General features: G+C 50.4%; 1 protein-coding gene across 17 annotated transcripts in view; it reads left to right on the forward strand.

Annotated features, from left to right (window-relative positions):
• The window catches only part of Ablim2 (actin binding LIM protein family member 2), a 124,094-nt gene extending 105,163 nt beyond the window's left edge, over window positions 1-18,931 (forward strand). For 9 of the 17 annotated variants that reach the window (XM_029477527.1, XM_029477533.1, XM_029477534.1 and 6 more), the window contains 5 exons: window positions 934-995; window positions 7,070-7,124; window positions 8,546-8,553; window positions 8,745-8,825; window positions 17,262-18,895. In XM_029477527.1, the coding sequence (XP_029333387.1) occupies window positions 934-995; window positions 7,070-7,124; window positions 8,546-8,553; window positions 8,745-8,825; window positions 17,262-17,375 (320 nt within the window). In that variant the 3' untranslated portion in view covers window positions 17,376-18,895. Of the gene's footprint in view, window positions 1-933; window positions 996-7,069; window positions 7,125-8,545; window positions 8,554-8,744; window positions 8,826-17,261 lie in introns of all 17 variants that reach the window. The other 8 variants (XM_021161743.1, XM_021161741.1, XM_021161746.1 and 5 more) reach the window with 5 other exon arrangements.
• The last annotated feature ends 7,393 nt before the right edge of the window (window positions 18,932-26,324 follow it).

Raw genomic sequence — 26,324 nt, forward strand, 5'->3', positions numbered from 1 at the left:
AAGGAAGGCCCGGCTGTGAGTTCTACATCCAGTGGGAATATGCTTCTGGGAGGGAGGGACAAGGGACCTTCTCAAAGGGGACAGGGGGACTGAGAGAAGTTGTCACCTTAAAGAGTGGTTATGGGACCGTTTCCAGAGAGAACGTGATAATTTCAAGCATTTAAAAATCTCAAAAAGGGAAGACCCCAGGGATGGGAGATGGGTGGAGTACCACGGCCACCCATCCTTCTCTTCTCAAGATGCTGCTTTCTCTTTAAAAAGTTATTGTATGTGTTTGGATGTTTTGCCTGCATGTGTGTCCATAAACCATGTGCATGCTTAGCAGCTGGGCCAAACAGGGTGGGCAGGCCACTCTGACTTGCCCCATGTCAGTCCTTGGTGTGAATGGTGAGTGATGTGGCCCATGGCCCCTCTGAGCCTTTTCCCTGCTGCCCAGTAGCTCCCCTGGCCTTTGGCCTCATGCTAGAGCAGCAAGGATCCCTGGGTCTCTGCCCCACCCATTCCATTTCAAGAGGCACTAATAATTAATCCCTATTTGAATTTGAGATTCCCCCCCAGCCTCAAAGATCCCCAATCCTATGTGGCTGGTGGTGGCCTGTGGTGGCCTGTATCACAGGATGGCACAGTCCTACCTAGCCTAGGAGGTCACATGTCTAGGAGAGGAGCTAGTGTAGGTGATGAGATACTGAGGCTTATCCTAAACCTGGGTATCAGTGGCATTGGGCCCCCAAATAGGAATGATGTGGATAACTGGCTCAGATGTCACTCTGGGTCCTGGGGATAAAAGGTCACAAGCAAGGCAGGCAGATTATCTTTAGGGACCTCTGCTTGTTGTCACCTGCCTAGTCCTGTCCCTCTGCTGGAAGTGTCATGGACCCCGCCTTCCCCTGGTCAGGCTGAGTGCGTGACGAGGCTGTGCTGTATCTGTTACAGGCTTTCCTTATTCCAAACCTGACCCTCTTCCAGGACCCAGGAAGGATGGCCTGGACCTCCGGGTAGGTACTTGGACCCTCCCTACCTGTGGGGCACTAACCATCACTTGCTGCCTACCTGCACTCATCCCCATAGCTTTGTGACCTCATCGCATCGGAGAGGCAGGGATCCTGCTTGCCTGCTTGCCTCTGCCTGATGTTCTGCTAAAGACGCTGCCACTGTAGCTTTTTCCATGTCAAAAGTTACCAGGCCGCAACCAGCTATACTCTGACTCTTTTCTGCTGTGCCCCAGAAGCCAAAGAGTCCCCAGTGTGTAAGACAGGGGAGCTGTAGGTCACCCAGAATGACTAGGGCTGCTTTGAGATGCTCTTCAGCCCCATACCCTTCCCCATGGCTGATGTGTTCCTGTGTCTATGGAGCCGTGCTCATCCCATGTACTAGCATGTGGTCTGTGGTCACTGGCTCTTATCCTCTTCCCAATCTCAAAATACACGAAGGCAAGTGCAGGTGGTCTCTAGCCTGACACCCCAAAGAGAGCCAGGCATGTGCCCTGGTCCAGTGCCCTTTATGAGGAGCCTATAGCCACGTTGGCTCTCACTAGGCTGAGGTGTCCTAATGATCCAGAGCCTACCAAGCTTCATGTAGCACAGAACCCCAGGAGAATCTCCATCACCGAGGAAAACTTTCCTAGTGTCAGGAAGTTGTATATAAATCAAGACAATCCACTTCTCAAGAGAATGGAATGAGTGAGTGAGTGTGTGTGTGTGTGTGTGTGTGTGTGTGTGTGTGTGTGTTGCTGGAGTGGTCTTTTCCAATGTGAACTCAGAGCCAACTGTCTGGATTATCCTTTTCTCTATGGGACACTCTGATGACCAGGGAGGTATCTCCAGGGGCCACAGGCATCCTTTGGGGACTAGCCATTGTTTTCTCTACCCTCTCAGGTTTTGATTTCCTGTGCTTCTGTTCAGGACCTAGACTCAGGGTGTTCCCCGTGCAGGCACCTCTAGAGGTTCATGGTCCTTCCCATCCATTGACCTTCCTTCCTGCTCTGAAATGGACCTTGCATGTTGCATGCTTCTAAGTTTCCAATGGAATCTGTCTTCCACAGGGAAAGCAAGGGGGGCTGGAAACAGGATTCCTCTAACATCAGATGTAAGACTCTCTACCTAGAGTCAGGGATATACGGATATGGGAACTCTGTCTGTCTCTCTAGAAGGTTCTCTTTTTTACCTGGAACGGTTGCTCTCTAAGCAAGGGGCCCAGAGGTGCCAGTGTTCCAGCTTGACCTAGCTAATATATGTCCCCATTCAAGCCAGGTCCTAGGTGTTTGCTTTGTGATTGAGAGGAAGGTAAGGACTCTGGGCTGTCTGCATGCCCAGCCTGTGTGCAGCCAGCACTCTAGGAGGACACACAGAAGGTGACCACCTGGGAGAATCTCAGCTCTCCTCTCACACTGGGGAGCTTCCATGTCTGCAAAGGTCATGGTCTCTACCAAGTTCTCTTGAGAATAGGTGCTGTGGACCCTAGTGGGTCCATCTTCCTCCTGGAGCTATTGTGAACATCATCTTAACTCTGCAGGACTGAGAGGCAGATCTTATGTGAATGTGGGAGGGGAGAATAAGCAGACCTAAGTGCCCTGGGCTTGAATTCCCCAAGGTGGAGTCCATCCTCAAAAGAGTTCTCACTTTCCACTTGGCTCTGGGATCCCTGGTTTTCTGTGCATGCTCTTTTCCATCCTCACTCCTCCAATACATCCATCCATGCATCCTCATCAGAAGGCTAGGTATTCAGTCACCCAGACAGTCTTTTACAGCCATGCCCAACAGTTCAAACCTGGCTCTTCTCTCTGGAGTTCCTGTAGTGCTTGCCCACAAACCTTTGCCAGTGACCTGCAGTGCCTCAGACTCAAATTCATTGAGCGCTTTGCTATCGGAAAGGATTTGGGGGTGAGGGATTAGTCTAAATCAAAGTACAGGCTCAGTGAGAGCAAGATCCAGAAGAGAGGGAGCCTCAGGAGTGTGTTCCGTCAAAAACAAACAAATTGCATTGCATGAGAAAAGCTACCAAAGCAGTAGTCAGCTTCCTGATAGTGAAGACTGGACAGTCATGATCACGACCCTTTTACCGTGTCCTGTGTCTGAAGGAACAGAAGTTCTCCCAAGTCCTTCTCCAAACCCAAGAGGGGTTTGTCACAAGACCTAGTGACCCCTAGTGTTGTACATGTCAAAGGGCATGAGAATGTCCTGATAACCCAAACCTGCCACAGGAGGAAGATGGTCATAATCCAGCAGACTAGCAGCCACCTGCTGCAGGTCTCCCTTTAAATAAGTCAGTAATGATTGACGTGTGCTGCCTGGTCCGCCCATCCATAAGAGAATAGTGACTGGCCACCTGAAGGTCCTTGTGGCTGCTCCTTGGAAGAAGTCCCACTTGGAGAAATGCTGATGTTACCTGTGAACAGACTAAATTCCAACATTAAAAAAAAACAAAACCAGGCTGTCAGGTTGGGCTAAAAAATAGCAAGATACACACTGAAAACATATTCTCAAACAAATAGGAATAATAAGAAAAAGATTTGGGAGACATGATGCTGTGACAGTGAAATTAAGTTTCAAATAGGTAATATATGAAGGGAGAGCAGGAATGGAGAGTGGCAGTGTCCTCATGAAACAGTGGCAGAAACGTAAAGACATCCAACAACCCAGCAGTCACAGAGAACTTATATAGGTGCCTTGCTCAGTCTTAAAATCACACATAGATCTAGTAAACAAGAGTCACCAAGACTACAGAGTAACTCACTCACAAGCTTGAACCAGTAGAGAAATGCAGAAACTCATACCTTTTGAATCCAGTTTCCATGCGTTCATAAACTCCAAAAGTGTTTATGTCAGCTGAGCATGGCGATGCACACCTTTAACCCTGGTACTTGGGAGGCAGGCAGATGCCAGTGGGTTCAAGACCAGCCTGGTCTGTATAGAAAATTCCAGGACAGCCTAGGCTACATGGTGAGACCCTGCCTCAAAAAAATGTAAATTTATATATATATTTTTTAAGTGTTTAAAGAGAAAAAGGGACCAGGAGTTTAAGGCCAGCATTAGCTACATAGTGAGTTCAAGGCTAACCTGGGCTCTATGAGACCTGTCTCTGAAAGAGGCACAGGATGGGGGTTTGGGGGGTGGGAGTGGTCTGTTGGTGACTATAGATCTTCAGCTGAGATTCTGGAGGGAGCATGTATTTGAATTAAAGAACCCTGAATTCCCAGCCATCTTGAAGCAAGCTATGTAAACTTTCATAGTCTTTATTTCCTAGAACTAACGAGGGTGGGAAGCCTGGTTCTTATATCTGAGTGATTATAAGAACACATTTGACTAGAAGATCTTTCCATGAGCTCTGAATGGATAATAGTTTCCAAATGAGTCATGACTTCAAAAGCAAGCCCCCCTCCCCCAGCCCCTCTTCCACACTAGCATCTGCTGAGTCAGGCCTCTCATTCCTATGTGGCTTTAGCAGGAAAATCACAGCAGCCAGGGTGGCTGGCCATGACCTCATTCCTACGAGCAACCATAGTATAATCTTGGGAAAGCAAAGGCCAGGGGTTCAAACTCCTCCAGTCCTGTGCGTTTTCTGTGTGAACTCAGCAAAGATGCTTGACCCCTCTGAGCCCGGACAGTAAAGCCTGTGGATGCGTCCAACCTTGTGGGGTACAGCGAGACAGCGAGATTAGAGAATGTGTCCGTAGAGCTCATATGTGCCCAGATGGGGAAGATATATAACATATCACCTTTGACAACCCTGGCACTCATTGAGAACTGCAGAGGAGTTAGACAGGGTGGGGTCAGTTAGACAGGGTCAGGCAGTACGTACAGCCTTGGACTGGTTCTTGTCCCTCAGCTCTGCTGCTGGGCCTCACAGATGGTTAGCCTAAGACTTGCTTGCATTGAGTGGTCTGCAGAGACACATGGGGCATAGATTCTACTCTTTCTGCTCTAGAAGTTCCTCCATTTGGAGGCTGGCCCAGTCCCCATCCTTCCTCCCTTTCCTCAGACCTAGATGGCTGGAGGAAGCGCCTTTGGTGATTGCAGGTGATTGGCTGCTTGCGACATGAGATTCCAAGCACTAGGTGGCAGCATTCCTCCTTTGCATAAATCTGTCCTAGCTGCAAAGGCTTGGCCAAGGCAGGCTGGCCTCAGTTTGCACCAGAGGCTCTCTCGTGGACCCGTGTGCCCAGGATACTGATCTTAGGCTGAGAAAATGTTCCCAAAGCTGTTTGTGAAAACTTCTAAGGGGAAAGGTGAAGGAGCGAGGTCACGGAGAGTTATGGCCTGATGATAAGACCCTTAGCTAAGGATGTAGGGCTTAGGGCCCAGTAGGGCAAACGAGGGTGGAACCCTTAGATTGAGTCATTGAAGTTGTGTTGGAAACCCAGGTCTTCTGGACTTGGTGGTGCATGCTTTTAATCCTGGCACTGGGGAGGCAAAGACAGGTAGATGCCTATGATTTTGAGGTCAGCCTGGTCTACATAGCAAGTTCTAGACCAGCCAAGACATCTCAAAAAAAAAAAAAAAAAAACCAAACAAATCAAGAAAGGAAAGAGGGAAGGAAGGAAGGAAGGAAGAAAAAAAGGAAGAAAGGAAGGAAAAGAAAGAAATGCACACTCATGCCCAAAAGTCCATGGTAAGCCAAATATCAGAAATGTTAAAGAAAGGCCCATTCCAACTCCTTGTGTGTACACTCACCCTCTCCACAGCCAGTCACAGCCTGCAGGATCCAGCTGAGGTAGGAAGGAGGTAGCAGGGATCTTTGGGCCTCCATCTCCTTGTTTCAGATGAAGGGTTTTAGTGCATGGGGGGGAGGTGTCTCTGCTTCCACATTCTCTGGGGTGTAGAGCCCGCTTATAGCTTGTGCCCCACTTTTCGCCTGCTTTACGGTCCATCGGTCCTTCAGTCCACCAGAAGCAGCTTTCCTTGTAACTGTATCTGCAGGCGGAGCACAGGGTGCCCCTACCTGCAGTGCTCTGCTGAAATGCAATCCCTGGGGCCTGTTTCAGAAACTCTGCCCAACAGCTCTGACCCTGTTTCAGCCCCTGGACTGTGCTGGGCCCTGGAGTACAGTCAGACATTCTTCAGGGAGCTCGGCTCACCCCACAATCCGTGTGTAGACAACAGGCATGGCTGTGGCAGGAGTCAGATGGGACAGGGATGCTGCAGCCTCATGGGAGCCCAGTGCGCTTTGCAGTGGCAGGGACCCCATAGACAGGGGTAGCTTGTACAGATGGGGTTTTCCATGTGGGAAGAAGAGAAAGAAAAAAGACCTTCAATGACCAAGATGGTTCTGAAATGACAGTTTGTTAATGACAGCCATGAGCAGTTGAGAGAAGAGCCTGAGTCAGGCAATGGTCAGCTGCCCACTTCCTGTCTAGAATGTTACTTCTTGAGTATGAATATCAGAGCAAGGCCACTCTGTCCAGCGTACTAGGGACTTCTGGACACCAGGATCCTTTTGGGAACCTGGAGCTGTGGGGATGCCTATGGTTTCCAGAGGGAGGCCAGGGCCCCTTTTGTCTAAAGCACCGGCATTGGTGCATAGCTAGGGACTCTGGGGATACAGTAAGAACAGTGCATAGCCTCCAGGAGGCAGTAGTCATATATATGGGTACCCCTTTGCCATCATATAGGCACAGTGAGACGGGGTGACTCTCGGGTCTACCTAGAGTGTGGGAACAGCACATTGAAGCTACTTTTTACAAGGAGGAACAGAGATATCACACGCTAGCCCTATCACAACATTAGTACAGGAAAGGGCGCTGAACTGCCCTGTAGGTCATGCCAGCTTCAGAGCAGGATCCAGGCACCAGAGCTCATGTTTAAAGGGAGGGCAGAATTGATCAAACAGGTAGGGTTCAAAGACTTCTGAGGCAGGTGTGAAAGCCAGCAGCCCACAGGACAGGTTCCCGGATATTCACTTTCCAACGTTCAACGTTAGGTGACAACATCTGTTTGTCACCTAAACTTGTCAAACACTCTCCTCTCCCAGATGTATGAGGACCCAGGATGCATTGGGGGCTGTCTTCCAGCCCCCTACTGCCCGCCCCATGCAACCTGCCTCTTGCCGGTCTCTCTCTCTTTCTCTCTTCCAGAATGCCAACCTGGCCCCTTGTGGAGCAGACCCGGATGCCAGCTGGGGCACGCGAGGTACACATAATGGGGACCCCCGTGGGTCTCTGGCTTGGCCAGAATCACTAGCACATGTTGATCAGTCTCATTCTGAGACGACCCCTCCGGGACCTGCTGGCAGAAGGCTCTGCACCATGGATGAAGGGTCCCCTGGAGGGGTACCTGATGGCCCCCAGCTTTTTCATCCTATGCTGCAGGGGCCTGTCATGGCTTTTTAGTGCTGTGCATCTCTTGGAGTACAGCAGTTATAAGTAAACAGCTTCCAGGGTCTGAGCTGAACAGTGCAAGTCAAACCCCATCTTTGCCCTTATCCACGTGTCTGCTGACATGTGTGTGAGTGGCCAGCTGATCATGTGACAGGCACTCCACTGAAGGCTGCTCCCTCAGCTCTGAATAGGGTCATGCACTTGGCCACCCTAACCGTGATCCTCTGGAATGCTGGGGGGGGGGGGGCGGGGAATCTTGCTTTTGCATACCAGTTCGAACACAGATGGCAGCATTCAACCTGCTCTTAACGTAGTTGTTCCAGTCTCCAGCCATGGAGCTGGCACTCCAGAGTCTCAAGTCGGAAGACCAAGGGCCTGTCTCATACAGGCATCTTCCTTCCAGAATGATTTTGAGGGCCAGATTCTCGTGACCCTTCCTGTGTGTATGGAACCCCTGCCATCCAAACTGCCTTAACTTCTATCTGATACCTTAAGTCTAGAGAAAACCCTTGTCAGAAGGAGCAGTTCAGAGCTTGGTAGTTTAAAACAGGAAGTGAAGCATGATCAAGAGGGCCCGGGATGTGGCTTGGGTGGCAGAGGGCTTGCCTGTCATACCCTGGATGTAATCCCCAGTACCACATAAACTACATGTGATGGTGCATACTGTAATCCCAGCACTTTGAGTCAGAAGACAGGCGAATCAAGAGTTCAAGATCACTCTCAGCTATATAGTAAGTTCAAGGCTAGCCTAAGCTCAGTGAGACCTTGTAAAAAAAAGAAGAAAAGACAATTGAGGTAGGACTGTGGTAGAAGGGTGGAGAGATACACATCACTAAAGGCATCAGACTCCACAACACCCCTCAGAGCATTTCCCTGAAGAGCCCATTGCATGTCTAGGTAAACTGAGACTGATGTCTTTCTCAGAGTAGTCTTGAACACCACCCGGAAAGACATCTCCCAGCCGAGAAGCACAGTGCCGAGACAGCTTCCAGTGTGGCCTGCAGCCTCCTGGCCATGCCTCCTGCTCTTAGTTTGCTGTGGGAGAGCCTTGAAATCTCTTAAAAATCTAAGATCAGAGTCCCATGAAGGCTGCTCAGGGGACCAGCGACCAAGCACGGCCCAGCTGACAGGGGTGGGGGGTGGGAGTTGCCCAGGAAGAGGATTGCTCTCATCCTGGGCATGGATTCTTTTCATTTCTAAGGCAGCCCTGTGGTCTCTGCTCTTCTCTTACAGAGTATAAGGTAAGGGACTGCCTTCACTAATCGATGTCTCCCACCTCGCTGCACACGCCCAGGTTAAAAGATCCTTTTTGTTGCATTTTCTCTATGAAATGTGCATGTCCGCAGCCCACACAAGTATGTATCCGGGTTTGCCTTTTGGTCAGCTCAGGGGTACTTGCCTATCAAGATAACCCTGTGGTGCTTTCCTGCAGATATATCCCTATGATTCCCTCATCGTAACAAATCGAATTCGTGTGAAACTGCCCAAAGATGTGGACCGGACACGGCTGGAGGTAAGGCGAGGTAGGGAGGTATCTGCTGAGACGTCACAGATCTCAGTCACAAGATCAGGTTCCCCGCACACATACCAGGAGGGGGTGCTGCCGTGGTGTCAGCACAGGGCTCAGATCCAAGGATCCAGGAATCTTCAAAGACAAAGGAACATAGCCACAGACCCAGCTATGCTGACTTTGCAGAGGGGTGGGAAAGCTGGGTTGCATGGTACACCAAGGAGCCCATGGTGGTCCCATGCCATGTGCTGCTGTGTCAAGGGGCCAGCTTGAAGGAGAAACTTCCTGGCATCTCTGCTGATCTAGAGCAGGGAGGTCATCCGAGGAAGACAAGTGTGGGTCTGAAAAGTCCACGTAGCTGCAATAGAGAAGTGTCTGGTGGTTCACTCTGGCCAGGAGAACACTTGGTTGAGTTCTTACTCCATGGCAAGGCTAGAGTGCCCTGTGCCGTGGCCCTCAGTTCCCTCAGAACCACCCAGCAGTCAGCAACATCAATGGGAGGATCCCCCTCTTGAACCTTGCACAGAGGTGCTGTCTTTCCAGGCCTCATGCTGTGGTGAGGGCATTTTCAGGCTCTTTTGGGCAGAGGCTACCTTCCGCCCATGCCTCAGGCAAGCACTGAAGCACTTCTCATGGGGCAGTGGCTTCATGTGTGGCCAGGGACAAGAGAACTAGACATAGCCAAGGGGCCCCAGAAGGGCCAGGGCTTTGGAGGGTTGGCAAAGCAGAGATCCAATACACTCACAAAGAGGTGGCCTCTGAGGTGGGACAGATGGACCTGGCAGGGGCCTGTGCTTGAGTACAGAGTGTGGAGGTCCTGTCTGTGTTACAGAAGCATGCTCAGTCCAGAGGCCAGTCAGGACTTTCACAGGCAACAGAATAGAGTGAGTGAGGCATCTTTTCAGAGCCTGTGGGATGTGACCCCGGCAGGGATGGTACCATAGCCGAGTAACGGCTTTCCAGGGCTGCCAAGTCTTGTGCACTGAGCCTTCATCTACTTAGGATGATAACCCAGAGCTGCTTGAGAGTCATTGTGCAGTCAGAGATCACATGAAGCCCAGTCCCTGTGCACAGGGAAGTAACTGCAGGAAGACAAGGTGACTGTGGCTGGTGCATGGGGAGATGGCACTTCTTAGACCCATAGTGACTGTCACTCGAAGTCACTGAATTCACATGACTGAAGGGTCCCTTCAGGTATGTCTGGATCAAGGACTAAGCAGTATTTCACAAACCCAGTGGCGGAGTTTCCTCTATACTGGGTCTAGGGAGACACCTTCTCCTGTCCTGAGCTCAAGGTCTTTGGGGGAGAAAACCATCTCTCTTGTCTGCCTTTGTACAACCCACAGTGAGCCTCTGGGTAGTCATTACCCAACCCCTACCTCTAAACCAACCAGTTCTACCCAGGACAATCAATGTCCTGAGCAGCCAGCTTTACCAGGAGGTAAGTAGGCTGCTGGCACTGCCTGAGCTAGAGAGACCCAAGTCGTTCCTGAAAGAAACTGAGACCTGCCACCTGAGATGGCAAGAGAGCTGCTAGGCAATGGGCAGGTGGCAAGTGTCCACCCAGGGAGGGCCAGGGAGGGGACAGTGCAGCAGAGCAAAGCCCAGGAAGAACACAAACAAGTAGTTACCCAGTGCAGCCAGTCCACCAGTCCACATGGCACATACCCGTGGCACCAGCCGAAGATCCACATAGCCAAAGCTATGATGCTTGAAGGACGTTAGCAGGATGCCTGGAGCTCACTGCAAACGAGGAAAGGCCAGTGGAGCATTCTTGTGTGTTTCGACGTGTGTATCATTTGCGGGAAGGGCCAGCAGCTGGACTCTCTCAGAAGCTGTGAGACTGGCAGGTGGGGGGCGGAGGGCTGGAGGCCACTCAGAGTTAGGACTCTACCTGTGGTCTAAAGAGCCTGGGCCCCAGGAATCCTTTGCCTGAGTGTCAAATGTGACATTGGCCTTCTCTGCAGGTGACAGCAGCATCAATGGCCCCCAGTGGGATGTCTTGGCTTCTGGCTGAACCTGGGCTTATAAATGGTGGGGTCATGGCCAAGCACACTGCTGCTGTATAAAGGGGGTGCTGCTGACCCTTGGTAGCCCATTGGTCAGGATGTCCTAGAGGGCTTCAATTTGCTGTGACTTGGATCTTTCAAAAGTGTGGCTCCCTTGTGGGTTACTGAGGATTCTGGGACTAAATGCTTCACCCTGAGATACTGCTTGGAGCTCAGAAGCCATCAGTAGCAGCTCCTGCAGCTCCCCTTGAGACTCTCTGCTTCCCTTTGGAGCAGGGGTGTGTCTCAAGTGACTTCTGCTTTGCCTGCGAATGTGTCTGATGAAGCCAGCTAGAGTCTGGGGAGGGGGTTTCACATCTGGGTGACCACACCCAAGAGTGTGACTCTCACTATTCTCCTTCAAGCTCAGCAGCCTCAGGAGGTGGAACAATGACCAAAGTGGGACACATGCCCTTTCTTCCATATCAGCTTGGGGACAGGGATGTGGTCCTGGAGGGTTGGGGGTGGGGCTTTCTTGGAGGAGCAATGCCCCCTTCCCCAACCCTGTGTTTGTATCATGGGAGAGGACTCTAGTTTTTGTTTGTTTATTTGTTTTGGTTTTTTTTTTACTCTAGTTTTATAGTGAAACCAATTCATAGCTTGTAAAAATCCTGATAGTCACAAAGAGGAATGGGGAAGGAGAAAGCCTTCTGGAAGTCCCCAGTGCCAGGTCTTCAGGGTGGACAAGCTTCCACAAATCTCTCTGAGAGCAACCAAGTTGTCTTTTGGATAAGGAGGGCTCATTGTATGCTCCGCACAGCACCCACTTTTCCCCTGAGCTAGAACACAGACCCTTTCTGTGCCAACTTATCGTATTCTGTCCTTACCTGGCCAAGTAGCCACAGGCAGACTGGCTTCCTGCAGGTCTTAAGGACAGGGTTGCCACTCACAGGCTCATTGGCTGAGCTTGTCACAGGGCATCACTTACCCCCAAGGCAAGCTGGGAAGTGAAGTTAGTCATGGGCAGGAAGAGACTGTGGGTGTGGTGGGCAGCTGACAGTGTCCTCTGTAGCAGGTTTACATAACTGCTATCATCATCAACACTCAATGTCAGAGTTCTCAGCCAAGCGTCCAGTCATTTATAGATACAGGTACTGACTAGGACCTCAAGGAGCTCTTTGGGGGTTGGGGAAGCACAGATACAAGCTCTGCCCTGGTAGAACCAGTCTGATCAGAGATTGAGGCATCCATCAACTGATTATCATAACCACCTGCCAGCATGAGTGTTCTGAAGGACGGGAACCTGGGCCTCTTGTTTCAAATGAGTGGCTGGATGGCAATGGCATGGGAAGCACGCTTGTGTGCGCCTGAGTCTATGAGAGTTTGTTAGAAAACCACATCTGCAAAGGCCAGGGAGCAGTAGGGAACTCAGGCTATTTGAGGAAGGAGACCCAGAAGGAACCTATGAGATTGGACCCAAGCAGGTAGAGGGAAGGAGTGTCCAGGCCTCACAGAGCCCTGGGTGGTGCTAAGCAGCTTGGCATTTAGTCCAGTGACCGTGACAACTAAGCTAGGTTTGCAGTTTACCACATGTCCTGTGGCACAGCCTAGCAGCAGTTAAAGGTGCCACACAGGGCCCGGTTTGGCATCATGTGTGACATGTGTCCTGTTGTGAAAATCCTCTTTGACTGCACAGGGGGTTGGATGCATCACAAATCTCCATATATGGAGCAAAGACCAGGTCTCTATCCTCTGATGTGGGGTTCTTTGTCCTGGAAGAGCTAAATTTCTGTCCTTGGCCAAAATACACCAAGTGACTCCTTCCCAGAGAAACCCACGCCCCTGTGTGTTCTGAGTGCTTGAATTTGGAGGGCCTGCTGGGCCCAGAGTCCCCAGATCAAAGGATGGGAACTCTGTTGCCCCTGGTGAAATGGCATGCCCTAATCTGAGCTATTATTCCCTGCATACCCTGATCGGTACCCATTGAAGTTAGCATTGACTTATTTCCAAGATTGTCTTCTGGCAGCCCTGATGGTGTCATGGAAGGGGTTGAGCACTGGCGTAGCAAGAGCTGATGTGAATCCAGTCTCTGCAATGTCTATCTGTGTGTTGCTGGCTGTGGACAAGCAACCATTCTGGGCCTGATCTCTCACCTGTCAGATGACAAGGACTGCCTGCACCAGTCCCCTGGACAGGTGCATGGATTTAAATAGAGACTCAGAAATACTTAATTGAGCACCTACCATGTTAAGCAGCAGGTGGACACCTGTATGCATCCCATCCACCAACCTGAGTGATAGCCCTTCGGATACTGAGGTCGCCATGGAGAGGGGCCACGGGTGTGGTCCAAAATGATGATTGCTAGAAACAGGGAGAGTCAGTGTTACCATTTACAAGGATGCAAAGCAGTGACGTCAATGGTGGGAGAAAAGTGCTTGCGTAGTGCTCTGGGTGGCAACATGGACCTAGACAGCCTGAGCAGGGCTGAGAGGCGCACAGTGCTGCAGTTCCCTCCTGTGTGCCCAGCTCTATTTTGAGCATGTGGTGCATTTAACACTTCTTTCACAACTCCATGAGGCATCCAGATGGCTTCCAGGGCCCGAGTTTCCCAAGAGGCAGATATGGGATTCAGTACTCAAAGCCGCTCTGCTAACTTGCCTTCTAAATCAACTACAATATGGAGATGAATTGCCAAAGGAACGTGTCTTTTAAATTGCTTTTCTCATATATTGTCTCGCAGCTATGAAGACTGACACACAGATCTTAGAAACATGCATTCATGTTTCTAACCCTAGGATTGATATTTCTGAAATGAGGTGACTCAAGAGGCTAAGCTCTGAGGCAGACCTTTGGTTCTTACTGCCTTCAACCCCTGGACTGAAGCCCAAGCAAATTTTTTAGGGTAATTATTTTCTCATAGACAGTTATTGATGATAACCATGCCCACAAAACACCTTTGTGGCAGCATATAGCCAGTGTTTGGCCAAGACCCCAGCCCTGGGGCTTGGAAGAATTAGTATTTATGAATATGTAGATATCACAAAAGGTGGGTGAGGTGCTGAAGAGGCTCTGCAGGAGGTTATGTGTGGCCATGTTGGTGTGTCATTCAAAAGTGGTAGCTCCTGGGTTGGGGCTCTGAGCTCTTCCTAGGGGCCATGGGGCCCTGTGAACTGGAAAGAGGCTGCTGCAGAGGGCCTGTAGCTTCTGTGAGATCCGCATACTCCCTGAGGCTAATTGTATGTATGTGTGTTTGCTGGACTAGTAAGCCCAAGGGGACTGCATCTAGGAAGCAAGGATCTCAAAGTTCAAGTGTCCTTTCTCTGCTCAAACTTGTCCAGCCAGTATGAGGAGGACAGAGCACCCTGGCCCCTGATGACCACAGGGGACCATGAGAGAAGTTCAGAGCTCCCCCCCCCCCTGATTCATAGGCTGTTCCTGATCCAAGTGGAGAAGCATTTGAGTGCTGTGGGACAGGAGGATCAATAGAACTGGGGAGGAGTCTCATGTCTGCCGGCTGGTGGGAAGCTCACTGGGGAGCTGCAGTGGGCAGAGGCTGGTGGCTGAAGGGGTCACCCACGTGGTCCCTGAGGAAGGAAGGGGGATCAGCATGAGCAGAGACCTGCTGCCCTTTAGAGTGGAGAGTCATCCCGCTCGACTGGAACTCAGTGTAGAGGACTGGGGTAGCCTTAGGGCCCTCTTTGGTACCACAACCCTTACCTTGTGACATTTGAGTCAGGGCCTATAGACTTAGATGTTCCTGATGACGCAGAGGGAAGGGCACTGAAGTTCCTAGGATTTCCACCATGCAACCCTGTCTCCCAGGAGTGGAGCTGGCTTGCTCTTCAGAAAGGCACCATGTCGGGCTTGCTTCCTATAGCTACGGAAGAAGCTTGGAGCTCTCGGCCTTGGCTAGCACCTGAGGAGCCAGAGGGCAGGGAGCAGCTGAGCTCACACAGCTATGAGGGCCCCTGTGGTCAGCTACACCCCATAGTTCTTCCTGCTTCGGAGGACACCTGAGGATCCAGAGGCCCTTCCTACCAGGGGACACTAATAGATCTTCTGCCAACCAGTGGCTCCTCTGACCCTTGCTCACTCTGGAACTCAACAGAACTTGGACAGCCAAGTCCTGTCCCCCTCAACGATGAACAACTCCGTCAGGAGCTGGGGATGTGGTGGGGCTGGGACCACTGGTCTCAGGTCTTTCCCTGCCAGCAGTTTTGCTACCCCACTGCCTCAATCGATGCACCTTCTCAACACCAGCTGTTACTTGTATGTCCTTTTCATGGTCTCATTTGCAACCAGCTCTCCTGGGCTGGGCAGGGAGCATCACACAGAATAGGATGGGAGCCAGCCTGGGCTACATAGTAAGCTCAAGGCCTGCCTGGGTTGCATAGTGGGAGCTCTTCTCAAACAACAACCAACAAAACTGGGGACTGTGCCTCAAGCCACCTCTCCAGCACCTTCATCTCTGGTGGTCCTATTAAGCTGGTCCATCCCACGTACCAGGTACCCATTCCTGGCTGCTTCCTGGTGTCTAGAGTCAGTCATAGGCACGGGGCCAGTATTGGTTGAGTAAAGGCACCAGTGGAATTTCTGTCTTAGTGTGGCCCTGGGCTCTCGGAGAGCATCCTACAGTAAGTTGGAAGAGCGAGAGCAGGCCTGAGAGGGTCATGGAGAGACAACACAGCATCTTCTAACTCTTGGTTAGCAAGCCATACTGATCTCACCATGGAGATGTTCAAGATGCTTTCCTGCTTGAAAACATAAGACAGTCCACGTGATGAGGGTCTCCACATGGGTGGGACTTCCTGGATGCTCTGAGCATCACTGTGTGATTACATGTGTGACTCCACCCCCGTCTCCCAGATCACCCACAGCTGGGGTTTTAAAACTCAGAGCACATAACAGATTCAGTGGCAAGGTTTGTATTTATGCCTTTCAGAGATTACCACATTCTCTCTTCTGTGACAAGATCTCCTGTAGCCTAGGCTGGCTTTGAACTTGCTATATGTCCAAGGCTGGCCTCAAACTCCTGAGACCCTTCTGCCTCAGCCTACCAAATGCTGAGATTGCCTGTGTGTGACCCCACACCCAGCTCTCGTCTGCTTTTCTCTCTCAACCATTATCACAACCTTTAATTTAATGCTAATGCTTTAAAGTTGTGGAAAGTGCACTCTTTGATTTGCCACAGTAGTCTAGGCCCTCCCATATTGATCGCTAATTAAGAAAACCCTTTAGCGCAATCTTATGGAGTCATTTTCTTGATTGAAGTTCCCTCCTCTCAGATGACTTCAGCATGTGTCATATTGACATAAAGCCATCCAGCACACCACTTCTTAGTTTTCTCAGCTACGGAGACTAAGAATTAAACACGGTAGACCTTCTGAGCAGTCTCTGTCACAGTTTAAGTAAGTGATAAACGAGGCAGCCTAAAGGAGTCTACAGAAGGCTCCAAGTAGGCAGGAGTCCTGGTGAGGGACATGGTCATTTAACTCAGCCATAGGGAAGTTTTGTCAGGGGGAGTCAGGAGTGGAGGGGTGCTATGGTAGCTCCAAGCCAGTCCCTGTGTGTCCCCACCATGACTCTGCCCTCTAGGTTTGTTTCTTTCACTACAACGAGGCCCTGGGCGTGCCAGTGCACTGGCTCACTCCCAGTGGCAGCCCTGAGTCAGTGGACAGCCACACAGAGAAGACATGTTGCTGCAATGCTGTCAGCAGATTTCTAGGGCAAAAGGCCCAGAGCCTGAAATCACAGTAGACCAGGCTTGGCTACTAGCCCTCGGACGTACGACTGCTCAGTGGTGAAGCAAGACAAAGGTCAATTTGCTACTGCCTTGGGAAGATGGAAGGCAAGCATTCATTTCAGCTGTCTCCGGCACTAACGTGAGCTTTAGCTGCAGAGAGAGAGGAAGCGTTCAGCCATGGTGAGAGGGGCACAGAGTTACCCAGTCCCTGCCCAGCTGTCGCCTGGTTGGTCACTGTCTCACCTCTAGTTCTTTTGAGGTGGCCAGAAATCCTTATCGCAGACAAGAAGGTTCCCATGAGGCAGTGCTGGGGGTTGGGGAGAGTGTGATTTCATGGGGTCTCTGTGAGTCTCTGTTATTCCTGGAATCCAAGGTGACTGCAGGTTGAGAACAAGGACTGGGGACATTTAGGCTCCTCTTCTGTCTGGATTGGGTCACTGTAAATATTGACCAAGATGCCTCACTTTCATCTCTGCACTGGCTATCCTCAAAGGGATCGAGATAGGCTGGGTATCCATACATGGTTAAGCCTATGTACAGAGTTATGTAGGAATTTGACCCAAGGGACAGACACAACATGTAGCTAGAGGTGCCAGGCATTACGACAGGGACCTAGGAGAGGAGCCAGTGTTTCTCCGAGCAAAGACAGCCTCTCAGGCCCTGTTTAAAATGACACTGACTGTCCCTCATTTTTTTCCTTAACTGAAGAGACACCTATCACCTGAGGAATTCCAAGAAGTGTTTGGGATGAGCATCGAGGAGTTCGACCGCCTGGCCCTGTGGAAGAGGAATGACCTCAAGAAGAAAGCCTTGCTGTTCTGACAGCTGCCAACATCTTACCAGGAGCCTGCTGGGGGGGCAGGGCTGAAGGACCCCACCAGCCCCCTGAAAATCCCCTCCTGCACCTTGCTCTGCTTCTCTGTGTCAGTAGGGCAGGCAGGGTGCCTGCAGGAGGCAGGGTGGGGCCAGGCCCTGAGGAGCATCCAGCAGGCATGGTCCCTTGTATAGCAAGGATGCTCTCGCCTGTAGTTTAGGGCCAGGTGCCAGCTTGACCCACTCCTTCCCGCCACAACTGGACATCAGGGCAGTGTTGCAGCCAGCTATCGTAGGAGATCGGGACAGAGCAGTCAGCCAGCCCAGCACCTTTCCGGGGCACCTGGTGTGCCCACACCTGTGCTAGGCACTGGGGCACAGAGTGTCTGGGAAGTGAGCGAAAGGCTTGTCAGGGGCAGACCCTGACACAGTAGGAATGGTAAGTGTGAGACTTCTCGGAGCATGAGGAGGTACCAAGCAGCCTTGCAGGCTGAGGCAGGGGAGCCAGGCCAATGTCTGCGAGGCAGTGGGACAGAGGTTTTCTGCAGTTATTGTGATAGATCTTTTCTGGGGAATGAATGTTGACCTGACAGGGTGCCCCCCGCTAATGCTCTGTGTATTGTGCCCCTCTTCCAGATCACCCCCTTAGTTGCCTAAATGATATCTTTCAAGTTACACAGAAGTTTTTATTTTATTAAAAAGTATCGCTTCCTTACACATATGAAGACATATATGCAGAGTTTAGTTTTACGGTCCCTGAGAAGGGGAGCGCCTCCGCCTTACACCCTCCCCACCTCCCACTGTGCAGGCCTCTGTGCTTCCAGTCCTCCGTGCTCCTCACAGATAGGAGCCGGTTTTTTCCCTTCGTCCCTGCTCCTTTGTATGTGTCACCCAGACAGCCTCAAAGACACTCACTTGCTCGCTCAGCAGTGCCGTTTGTAAATACATGTGAAATGTATCCATCTCCTTTTCCCTCTGTCATTTTCCCAAGTCGCTAAGAGAAGAGCTCCCCCTGATGGCCAAATCCCTAGAATAAAGGTTTCCCCACTGTGGCCTAGTCTCACATCAACCTGACCAGTCTTCCCAGTAAAGACACTCACTGTAGCCCCTCACCACATAAACCACGCATGCCCAGGAAGCATGCTGTCACGTGACACAGCCACTGACTGCAGCTGCAGTGATGGACAGCTAGAGGTGGTGCCTCCTCCAACCTGGGTGTCCAGAAGTGGGGGCTAACTAGGGCCCTGGTAGCGGGTATGGAAGAGCACCCCTGCTGCAGGATGGGTGGACACTGTGGTCCTGGGTGACTCTAGCTGTCCCCTCCTCTGGGTTGCCCTCACTTTCTCACATCCCGGGACATGTGCTGAGTCTCATTTTGTGCTGGGGTTCTCACCAGCCTGGCTGGGCCGTGGAGGGGAACTTTTGGTACTTAATCTGCTTCCTGCCACTTAGCAGTCTGGACCTGCGCAACTGGAAAACCCCCACCTCCTCACCCACGAGGTGTCATGTCATGTCTGATCCCTGGGACACCTGGGAAAATAAACGGTGACACACTGTAACTTGCGAAAGGACAAAATGTGTTCAAGCATGCTTGGTTTTAGAAGCACGGGTAGGATGTGTGCATGGAGCAGGCCAGGCCACCAGGGAAAAACTCTTGCCCCATCCAGAGGTGGCCATGAGGGTTGGAGCCTTGGCTTGGTCAGCCTTAGGGAGCCAACAGCTGGCATCTGCCTACCTGAGGCAGGATGAGGGTGCTCTGTGGTAAAGGCTAAAGGAACCCCCAGTGCACCCCCAGATGCTTTCTAGAGATGCCCAGGATTTATCAACATAACACAGAAGGGCATCCCAGGCTGATGGAACAGTGAGACTAAGAACAGTCTTGTGTGTTCTGGAAGTTTTGCTGTCTGGAAATGGCTAAGTGTTGGGCTGGGGAAAGGGCTGAAAAGAAAGAAAGGCCAGCAGGGGTCTTCAGGGAAGGACTGATGGCACCCTGGGTTAAATGTGTGACACTCTCTAACCGTATACCAATAGTTGGTAATTCTGCTGAACTCAATGTAAGCAGCCCCATGGTCTACTGCTGCCCAAGCAAGAACCTGGTGCATTCTTGGTTTTTCCCATCCCTGAGTCTTGGCAATTCCACCATCTGCCTTCCAAGTATCATCTCTCTCTCTCTGTGGGCACTGCTATCTCCAGATAAGCAAAGGATAGGAGGTGGCAGTGTGACAAAGAACCCTGGGTGCAGGTGCAAGACTTTCTGTCTTAGGAATTGTGATCCAGGTCACACTCACTGCTCACAGCTCACTCCCAAGTGCCCTATTGTTACCCAACAGGCAAGAGCAAAACTCTCGAACAGCAATCCAGTTGTGCCAAACTGCTAGCAGCCTTGAGCCATGGCTCCAGCCTCAGTGCCTCTGATCATCCTGACCCCTACTGGGCAGCTGAATGTCACAGTCCCTGTTCTGTCTGTCTGTCCCGCACACTCTGGGCAGCATGACCTTGACTTACACACTGGCTTCCTTCCCAGGTGACTCCTGCTCCGCAAGTGTCCTCATCATATTCCTGGTGTATTCGGCAGGTGTACGTGTGGTGTGTTTGTGAATGCACTAGTACATTTGATTGTGGAGAGTAGTCTCTCTCTCTCTCTCTCTCTCTCTCTCTCTCTCTCTCTCTCTCTCTCACACACACACACACACACACACACACACACACACAATCACACATGCATATACATTTATATAATATGTTCCCTGTTGTCCTATCATGTCCTTCCCTTCCTGCCAAATCTCTACATTCCCCCATTAAGACCCTCCTCCTACTTTCAAGTCTTTTTTAATAGAAAAAAAATTTTTGTGTGTGTGTCGTGGAAGGCACACATGCTACAGTGCCTGTGTGGAGATCAATGGACAACTTGGGCAGGTTGCTTCCTTCTCACATGGCTTCCCTGGGATTGAACTCAGGTCATTAGGCTCAGTGGCAAGTGTTCTTACCAGTTGGACTGTCTCTCTGACTCTAAGTCTCTTTGTGTGTGTGCCCTATTGCGTTTAATTAATGTTGCTTGCATTACCTTCTGTATTGATGGGAGTGTGTGTGTGTGTGTGTTATATTTACTTGAATGAGAGAAACTTGCCAATGGCTATATAGAAGGAAGATGACCCTCCCCTAGAAACCATTAACTTCCTCTAGCTACCCAGGGATGGGTAGGGCATTAGGAACACCTCCCAATCCATGCTGGAATTACGTGCTGCCATAAGCCTAGGGTACAGCAGCCACACGCCCAGAAGACATTATTTCTTACCACTCCTCATCCTATGGCTCTTACATTCTTTCTGCTTTCTCCTCCACAATTTCCCCAGCGCCTTAGAAGAGCCGATACTGATGTCCCTCTATGGCTGAGCACTCAGCAGCCACTTAGGCTTAGTTCTTCAAACAGTTTTGAGTCTATGTGTTAATGATAACCCACCACGAAGATCTCTGATGCACTAATCTATGGGTACAAGAAAACCCATTTGGAAGGTAGCTTGATGCTTTGCAGAAAGCAACAATAGCAGGTTCTCTTAGGCTCTGTGAACTCTCCAGCAGGGGCTCCTGACCAGTGATAGTACCAGGCCTGAGTTCTCTATTTTGGGGGACAGGGTCTCTCAGTAGGATCTGGGGCTCACTGCTTAGGACAAGAGACTGGTGAGTGAGCACTGGGGATCCTCCTGTCTCTGTCTCCCAGTGCTGGGGTTACAGCATATTACCATTCCCGGATTTTTTTGTGGGTGCTGGGGATGAAACATAGGTCCTCATTTTTGCAGAGCCCCCACCCCTCTGGAGGCTCTTCATTATTTCACTGATGGCATCCCTCTGTCTAGACCTAAGCCCACAGGGACTGACTTGTGCATCACTAGCCCGACATGCACAATTATTGCCCTAGAGTATTTGAACACACCCAACCACATCCTGTGCCCACTCCAAACCATCACATAGAGTGGTGCTCCTAGACCAGCATGGTCCACATTGTGTGATGATGGGGGTGTTCTAGAGCCATGCTATCTGCCCTGCCATCTACCAATATGAAATATGACCGCTGTGACTGAGATTAAGTGTCAGTAAGCTGAGTAGCCATGTGTAGCTTGTGGCTGGGCACTCCAAAGGATTGAGGGTTGGTATTACCCTTGCTTGGGACAGGGCTCCCGCCGTTCGTTCCTGTTCAGCAGGAAGTGTTTGTAATGCTGGTCCTTTGACAGCATCCATAGTGTACCTGCCATCAGTGACATCTGCCAGCTCAACTCTGGGTCCCTGCATCCGAACAATGCATCCAACATCTAACAATGCATCCAGACCTGATGATACATGCCTGTGAGGTCAGGCAGCAAGATCAGAAAGAAGGCCAGTGGTGGCTCTACAAGCCCCTATCTTCCACTAAAAGCTAAGTAAAAGAATACCAATACCTGCTCCACAACCGTTGGCAGACTAGAATCCCATGACCTCTGCTTACAACGAGGACTTCCTCCCCACTAGCAAAAATCCGTCACTGTCCCAGGCCCCGTAGGAGATATTTACCAGGTGTTCCAGTACCAGTGGCAACTCCAGGTGGGTTTCCTTTGTCATAGGATTCTTTAAGTCCTGAGATGACCACAGATCCAAAGGACACCAAGCAACTCTGCGGCCTACAGTTGTGCCTCTGTCCAGCGGATAGCCTCTTGGTCTTGACCGCAGTCTCATCCTTCCCTGCCTCCTCCCAAGGCTGCTGACCCTACCTTCACTCAGAGCCTCTCGGGCAGTACACCAATCCCAATGTTTCAGCCTCTGGGAGCTGCTCTGGGTCAGCCCTGTTCCCAGCTTGGGTCAGCTCTCCTTCTCTTTCAGGCTCCTTGACTACCTCTTCAGAGGTACAGAAAGCCAGATCGAACTCACACAGGGTCAGGCAAATTATGTCAATTGTGGATCCTTCCAGAAGCTAGGCCTCTCCTCCCAAAGCAGATAGAATTTTGGGGCCAGGCAATCTATCTAATCTACTCCTCCTGTTTTGTTCAAGGGCTAAGTGGGGTTGCATGGTTAAGTCACAGCTGAGAGGTCTGTTCCCAGCACAAAGCCACCTCTGACCAAAGGAGTGGGAGGTTTGTGCTTCACTGGGCACTCATGGCTGAGCTGGGCTTCAGGAAAGACACTGGCTACGTCCTCTCCTTCTTGAGCCGAAGGCCTGCTAATGCCCCTCAGAATGACTGTAAGTGTGGGTGTGTGGGGGGGTCAGAGGTCAACTTTGGATGTCATTACTTGATTTTTTTTTTTTTTAAGATTTACTTACTTTATTTGTGCCAGTGTTTTGCCTGCATTGATGTCTGTGCAGCATGTGTGGGCCTGGTGCATTTGGTGGTAAGAAGGGGCATCGATCGCATGGAACTGGAGTTACCGACTGTTATGAGCTGCTGTGTGGGTTCTGGGAACCAAACCTGGGACTTCTGCAAGAGCAAGCAGCCAGTGTTCTTAACCACTGTACCAACTCTCTGCAGCCTTGCCATTTCCTCGTTGTTGAGGTCTCTCATTTTCCTGGGGCTCACTGGTTAGGCTAGGCCGGCTGGTGAGCGCTGGGATCTTCATGCTTTTGCTTTCTCCTTTTTCCGTGTTGGGATCACGAGTAAGCTATAACCCATAAATGTCTCTATAGACCATGTGGTATTACTGTGGGGAAACCTTTTTGAAATGTGTGCATCTCTGCAGATGCTCATGGAGGCCAGAAGGGGGCGTTGGATCCCTTGGAGTGGGAGCAGCGGATCTCAACCCCTTTGTGGGCCACATATGAGAAATTCTGCATATCAGATATGTACGTCACAATTCATAACATACAAAAATTACAATTATGAGGGGTCTGCAACCCTATAGGTGGAACAACAATATGAACTAACCAGTACCCCCCAGAGCTCGTGTCTCTAGCTGCATATGTATCAGAAGATGGCCTAGTCGGCCATCACTGGAAAGAGAGGCCCATTGGTCTTGCAAACTTTATANGCCTCAGTACAGGGGAATGCCAGGGCCAAGAAGTGGGAGTGGGCGGGTAGGGGAGTTGGGGTAGGGAGGATATGGGGGACTTTTGGGATAACATTGGAAATGTAAATGAAGAAAATACCTAATAAATAAAAAAAAGAAAAAAATTACAATTATGAAATAACAAAATAATTTTATGGTGGGAGGAGGTCACCACAACATGAGGAAGTGTATTAAAGGGTTGCAGCATTAGGAAGATTGAGAATCACTGAGATGGAGTTACAGGTGTTTTGTAAGCTGCCTCAGCTGAACTCTGAACTCTGATCCTTTGATAGAAATGTAAGCATTCTTAACGACTGAGCCATCTCTTTAGCCCCTGGGGGAATCATTAAACTCTAAAAAATGGAAGTGGAACTGTATAAATGAACACAGCATACACATATTGCTTGAATTAGACAAACAACCATTTGTTGCATTATTCCTGGGAGCAATGAAGCATGACATCATGGTTTTTGCCAGCATTCACAGGACTCCTGTTGAGTTTGGGGGTGTGTCATGTGAAATGTAATTAGAGAAAGACAATATGCATATTGCATTGGAATTTGAAAAGAATCAGAAACTTCAAGGCTATCTTCCAGAAACTAAGCTGGAAGGGCTCAGCGGTTAAGAGCACTGACTGGTCTTCCAGAGGTCCTGAGTTCACTTCCCAGCAACCACATGGTGACTCCTGACCATCTGTAATGGGATCTGATGCCCTCTTCTATCATGCAGGTGCACATGCAAACATAGCACTTATATATATAAATTAATAAGGGAAAAAGAGAGAAACTAAGCTGCATATGGTGGCTCACACTCCCATCATCTCTAATCCTGGTTCTTGGGAGGCTGGGGCAGAAGGAGTGGGAATTCAGGGTCATCCCTACTAAGTTCAGAGTTCAAAGCCAGTTTGGGAACCTGTTGCAAAAAAAGACAAAAGGAAGAAAAGAAAGAAATTGTATTGGCCAGACCCAGCATACAAGAGGCTGAGGCAGGAGGATGAGCCATTATTTACTTCCCTCCTCCTCCTCTGTATAAACATGTGCTTGCATGCACACACACGCATACACACACACACAAACATGCACACACATGAACATGCACACACATGAACATACACACACATGCACACACACATGCACATAAACATGCACACACACATGCACATACACACATGCGCGCGCGCACACACATACACATATGCACACACGCACATACATACATGCAAGCACATACATGCATGCACACAATGCACACACATGCACACACGTGCACACACACGTGCACATGCACACACACATGCACACACATGCACATGCACACACGCACATGCACACACATGCACATGCACACACGCACATGCACACACATGCACATGCACACACATGCACATGCACACACATGCACATGCACACACACATGCACACACATGCACATGCACACACACATGCACATGCACACACACATGCACATGCACACACACATGCACACAATGCACACACACATGCACACACACATGCACATGCACACACGCACATGCACACACATCAGGCAGCTGATCTAGTAGCATTACAGCTTGGGGGAGTTCATGGGACTCAAGCTGGGGCTGTAGAGCTCTAGGCCCTGGCCTCCGTTTCTGACACTCTCCTCCTCTCTACCTTTCCTACAAGTGTCAAAGTCACCAAACACGGACTGATACATGCGGTGTGGCTATCGTTTGGGGTGGGTGTTGGGGGGAACAGCCACAAGCAAACTACTAGTTAGCACCTGCATTTGTGTGTCTATCCAGAAGCATAGCTCACCCACCAATGCAGATCCACCTTGGCCAAAAGGGTGTGAGGCAGAGGAAGGATGGGGAGCTGGACTGAAATCCTGGTCCTCGGAGAAGCCGAGGCGCATGGAGGACGTTCCTCAGAGGTCTTCTGGTCCCTTGCTCAGGTTCTCAAGGAGGAAGCCTGAGTATGAAGGAGGAGGTGACCTCACCTCAGAGCCAGGAAAGAGATTAATGTCCTCCCCCCTCAGTGTAGCACAGACCCAGAGTCTGCAAACGGCTCAAAAATAAATAAGTAAAGATATTTTTCATGAGTTATGATTCATTTTAGAAGAAAATATCTACAATTATGTTTGGAGCCTGGGGCACTGTCCACATCCACATTTTATTGCTATGGAGTGAACTGGCCAGAAATCTATGCAGATGCCAACAGGGTCTGTCATCTTAGAAAAAGCCAATTTGAAAACTTGGATTGAATTGCTTGAGCTTCAGATAAAATAGTGCATGATGCCCTGGAGGACTCCTTTATAGCCAACCCCTTTCAACTCCAACCAGAACCAGTTACCCCCAACCCTCCCTGGACCCCTGTCTGCTCATACGAAACAGCCCTGAGGCTACTGGAAGCCTCTCAGGATGCCAGCATGACAGAGTAACACAGGTTGGAGTGACTGGCCTTTAGACATTTCAGTTCTTAGAATGTTCCGGGCCATCTCTCCCGTCCTCACGTCACCTGCCTTCCCCTCCCCTCTTCCTTGGCTCCCGTTATTTGTCTCCTTCCCTGGCCTTCCCCAAGCACAGCTGCTCTCATTTTTGAGCAAAGCAGCCCACCATTCTGCCTCTGTGTCCCAGCACAGCTCGTACAGCAGGATGGTGTCCCAGACGGTCTCACTTTTCTGTTGTCCTGATAATACCTGGACAAAAGCAAGTTAGGAAAGAAAGGTTTCTGTTGGCCCCACAGCTCTCCAGCTGTGGTCCAGTCCTTGATTGTAAGGACGTCACAGTGTCAGGAGCTGGAGGCTGCTGGTCCTACCACACTCACCTTCAAGAAGCTGAGGCCAATGAATACCTGTCCTCAGCTAGATGGCTCCTTTTAATATAGACCAGGACTTGAGCCCAGTGACAAATGCTACCCACCTTCAGTGTTAGTCTTCCCACCTCAACCAAATCTAGGTAACTACTTTGTA

The sequence above is a fragment of the Mus caroli genome, chromosome 5 (assembly GCF_900094665.2).
Source record: "Mus caroli chromosome 5, CAROLI_EIJ_v1.1, whole genome shotgun sequence".
Classification (NCBI taxonomy): Eukaryota; Metazoa; Chordata; class Mammalia; order Rodentia; family Muridae; genus Mus; species Mus caroli.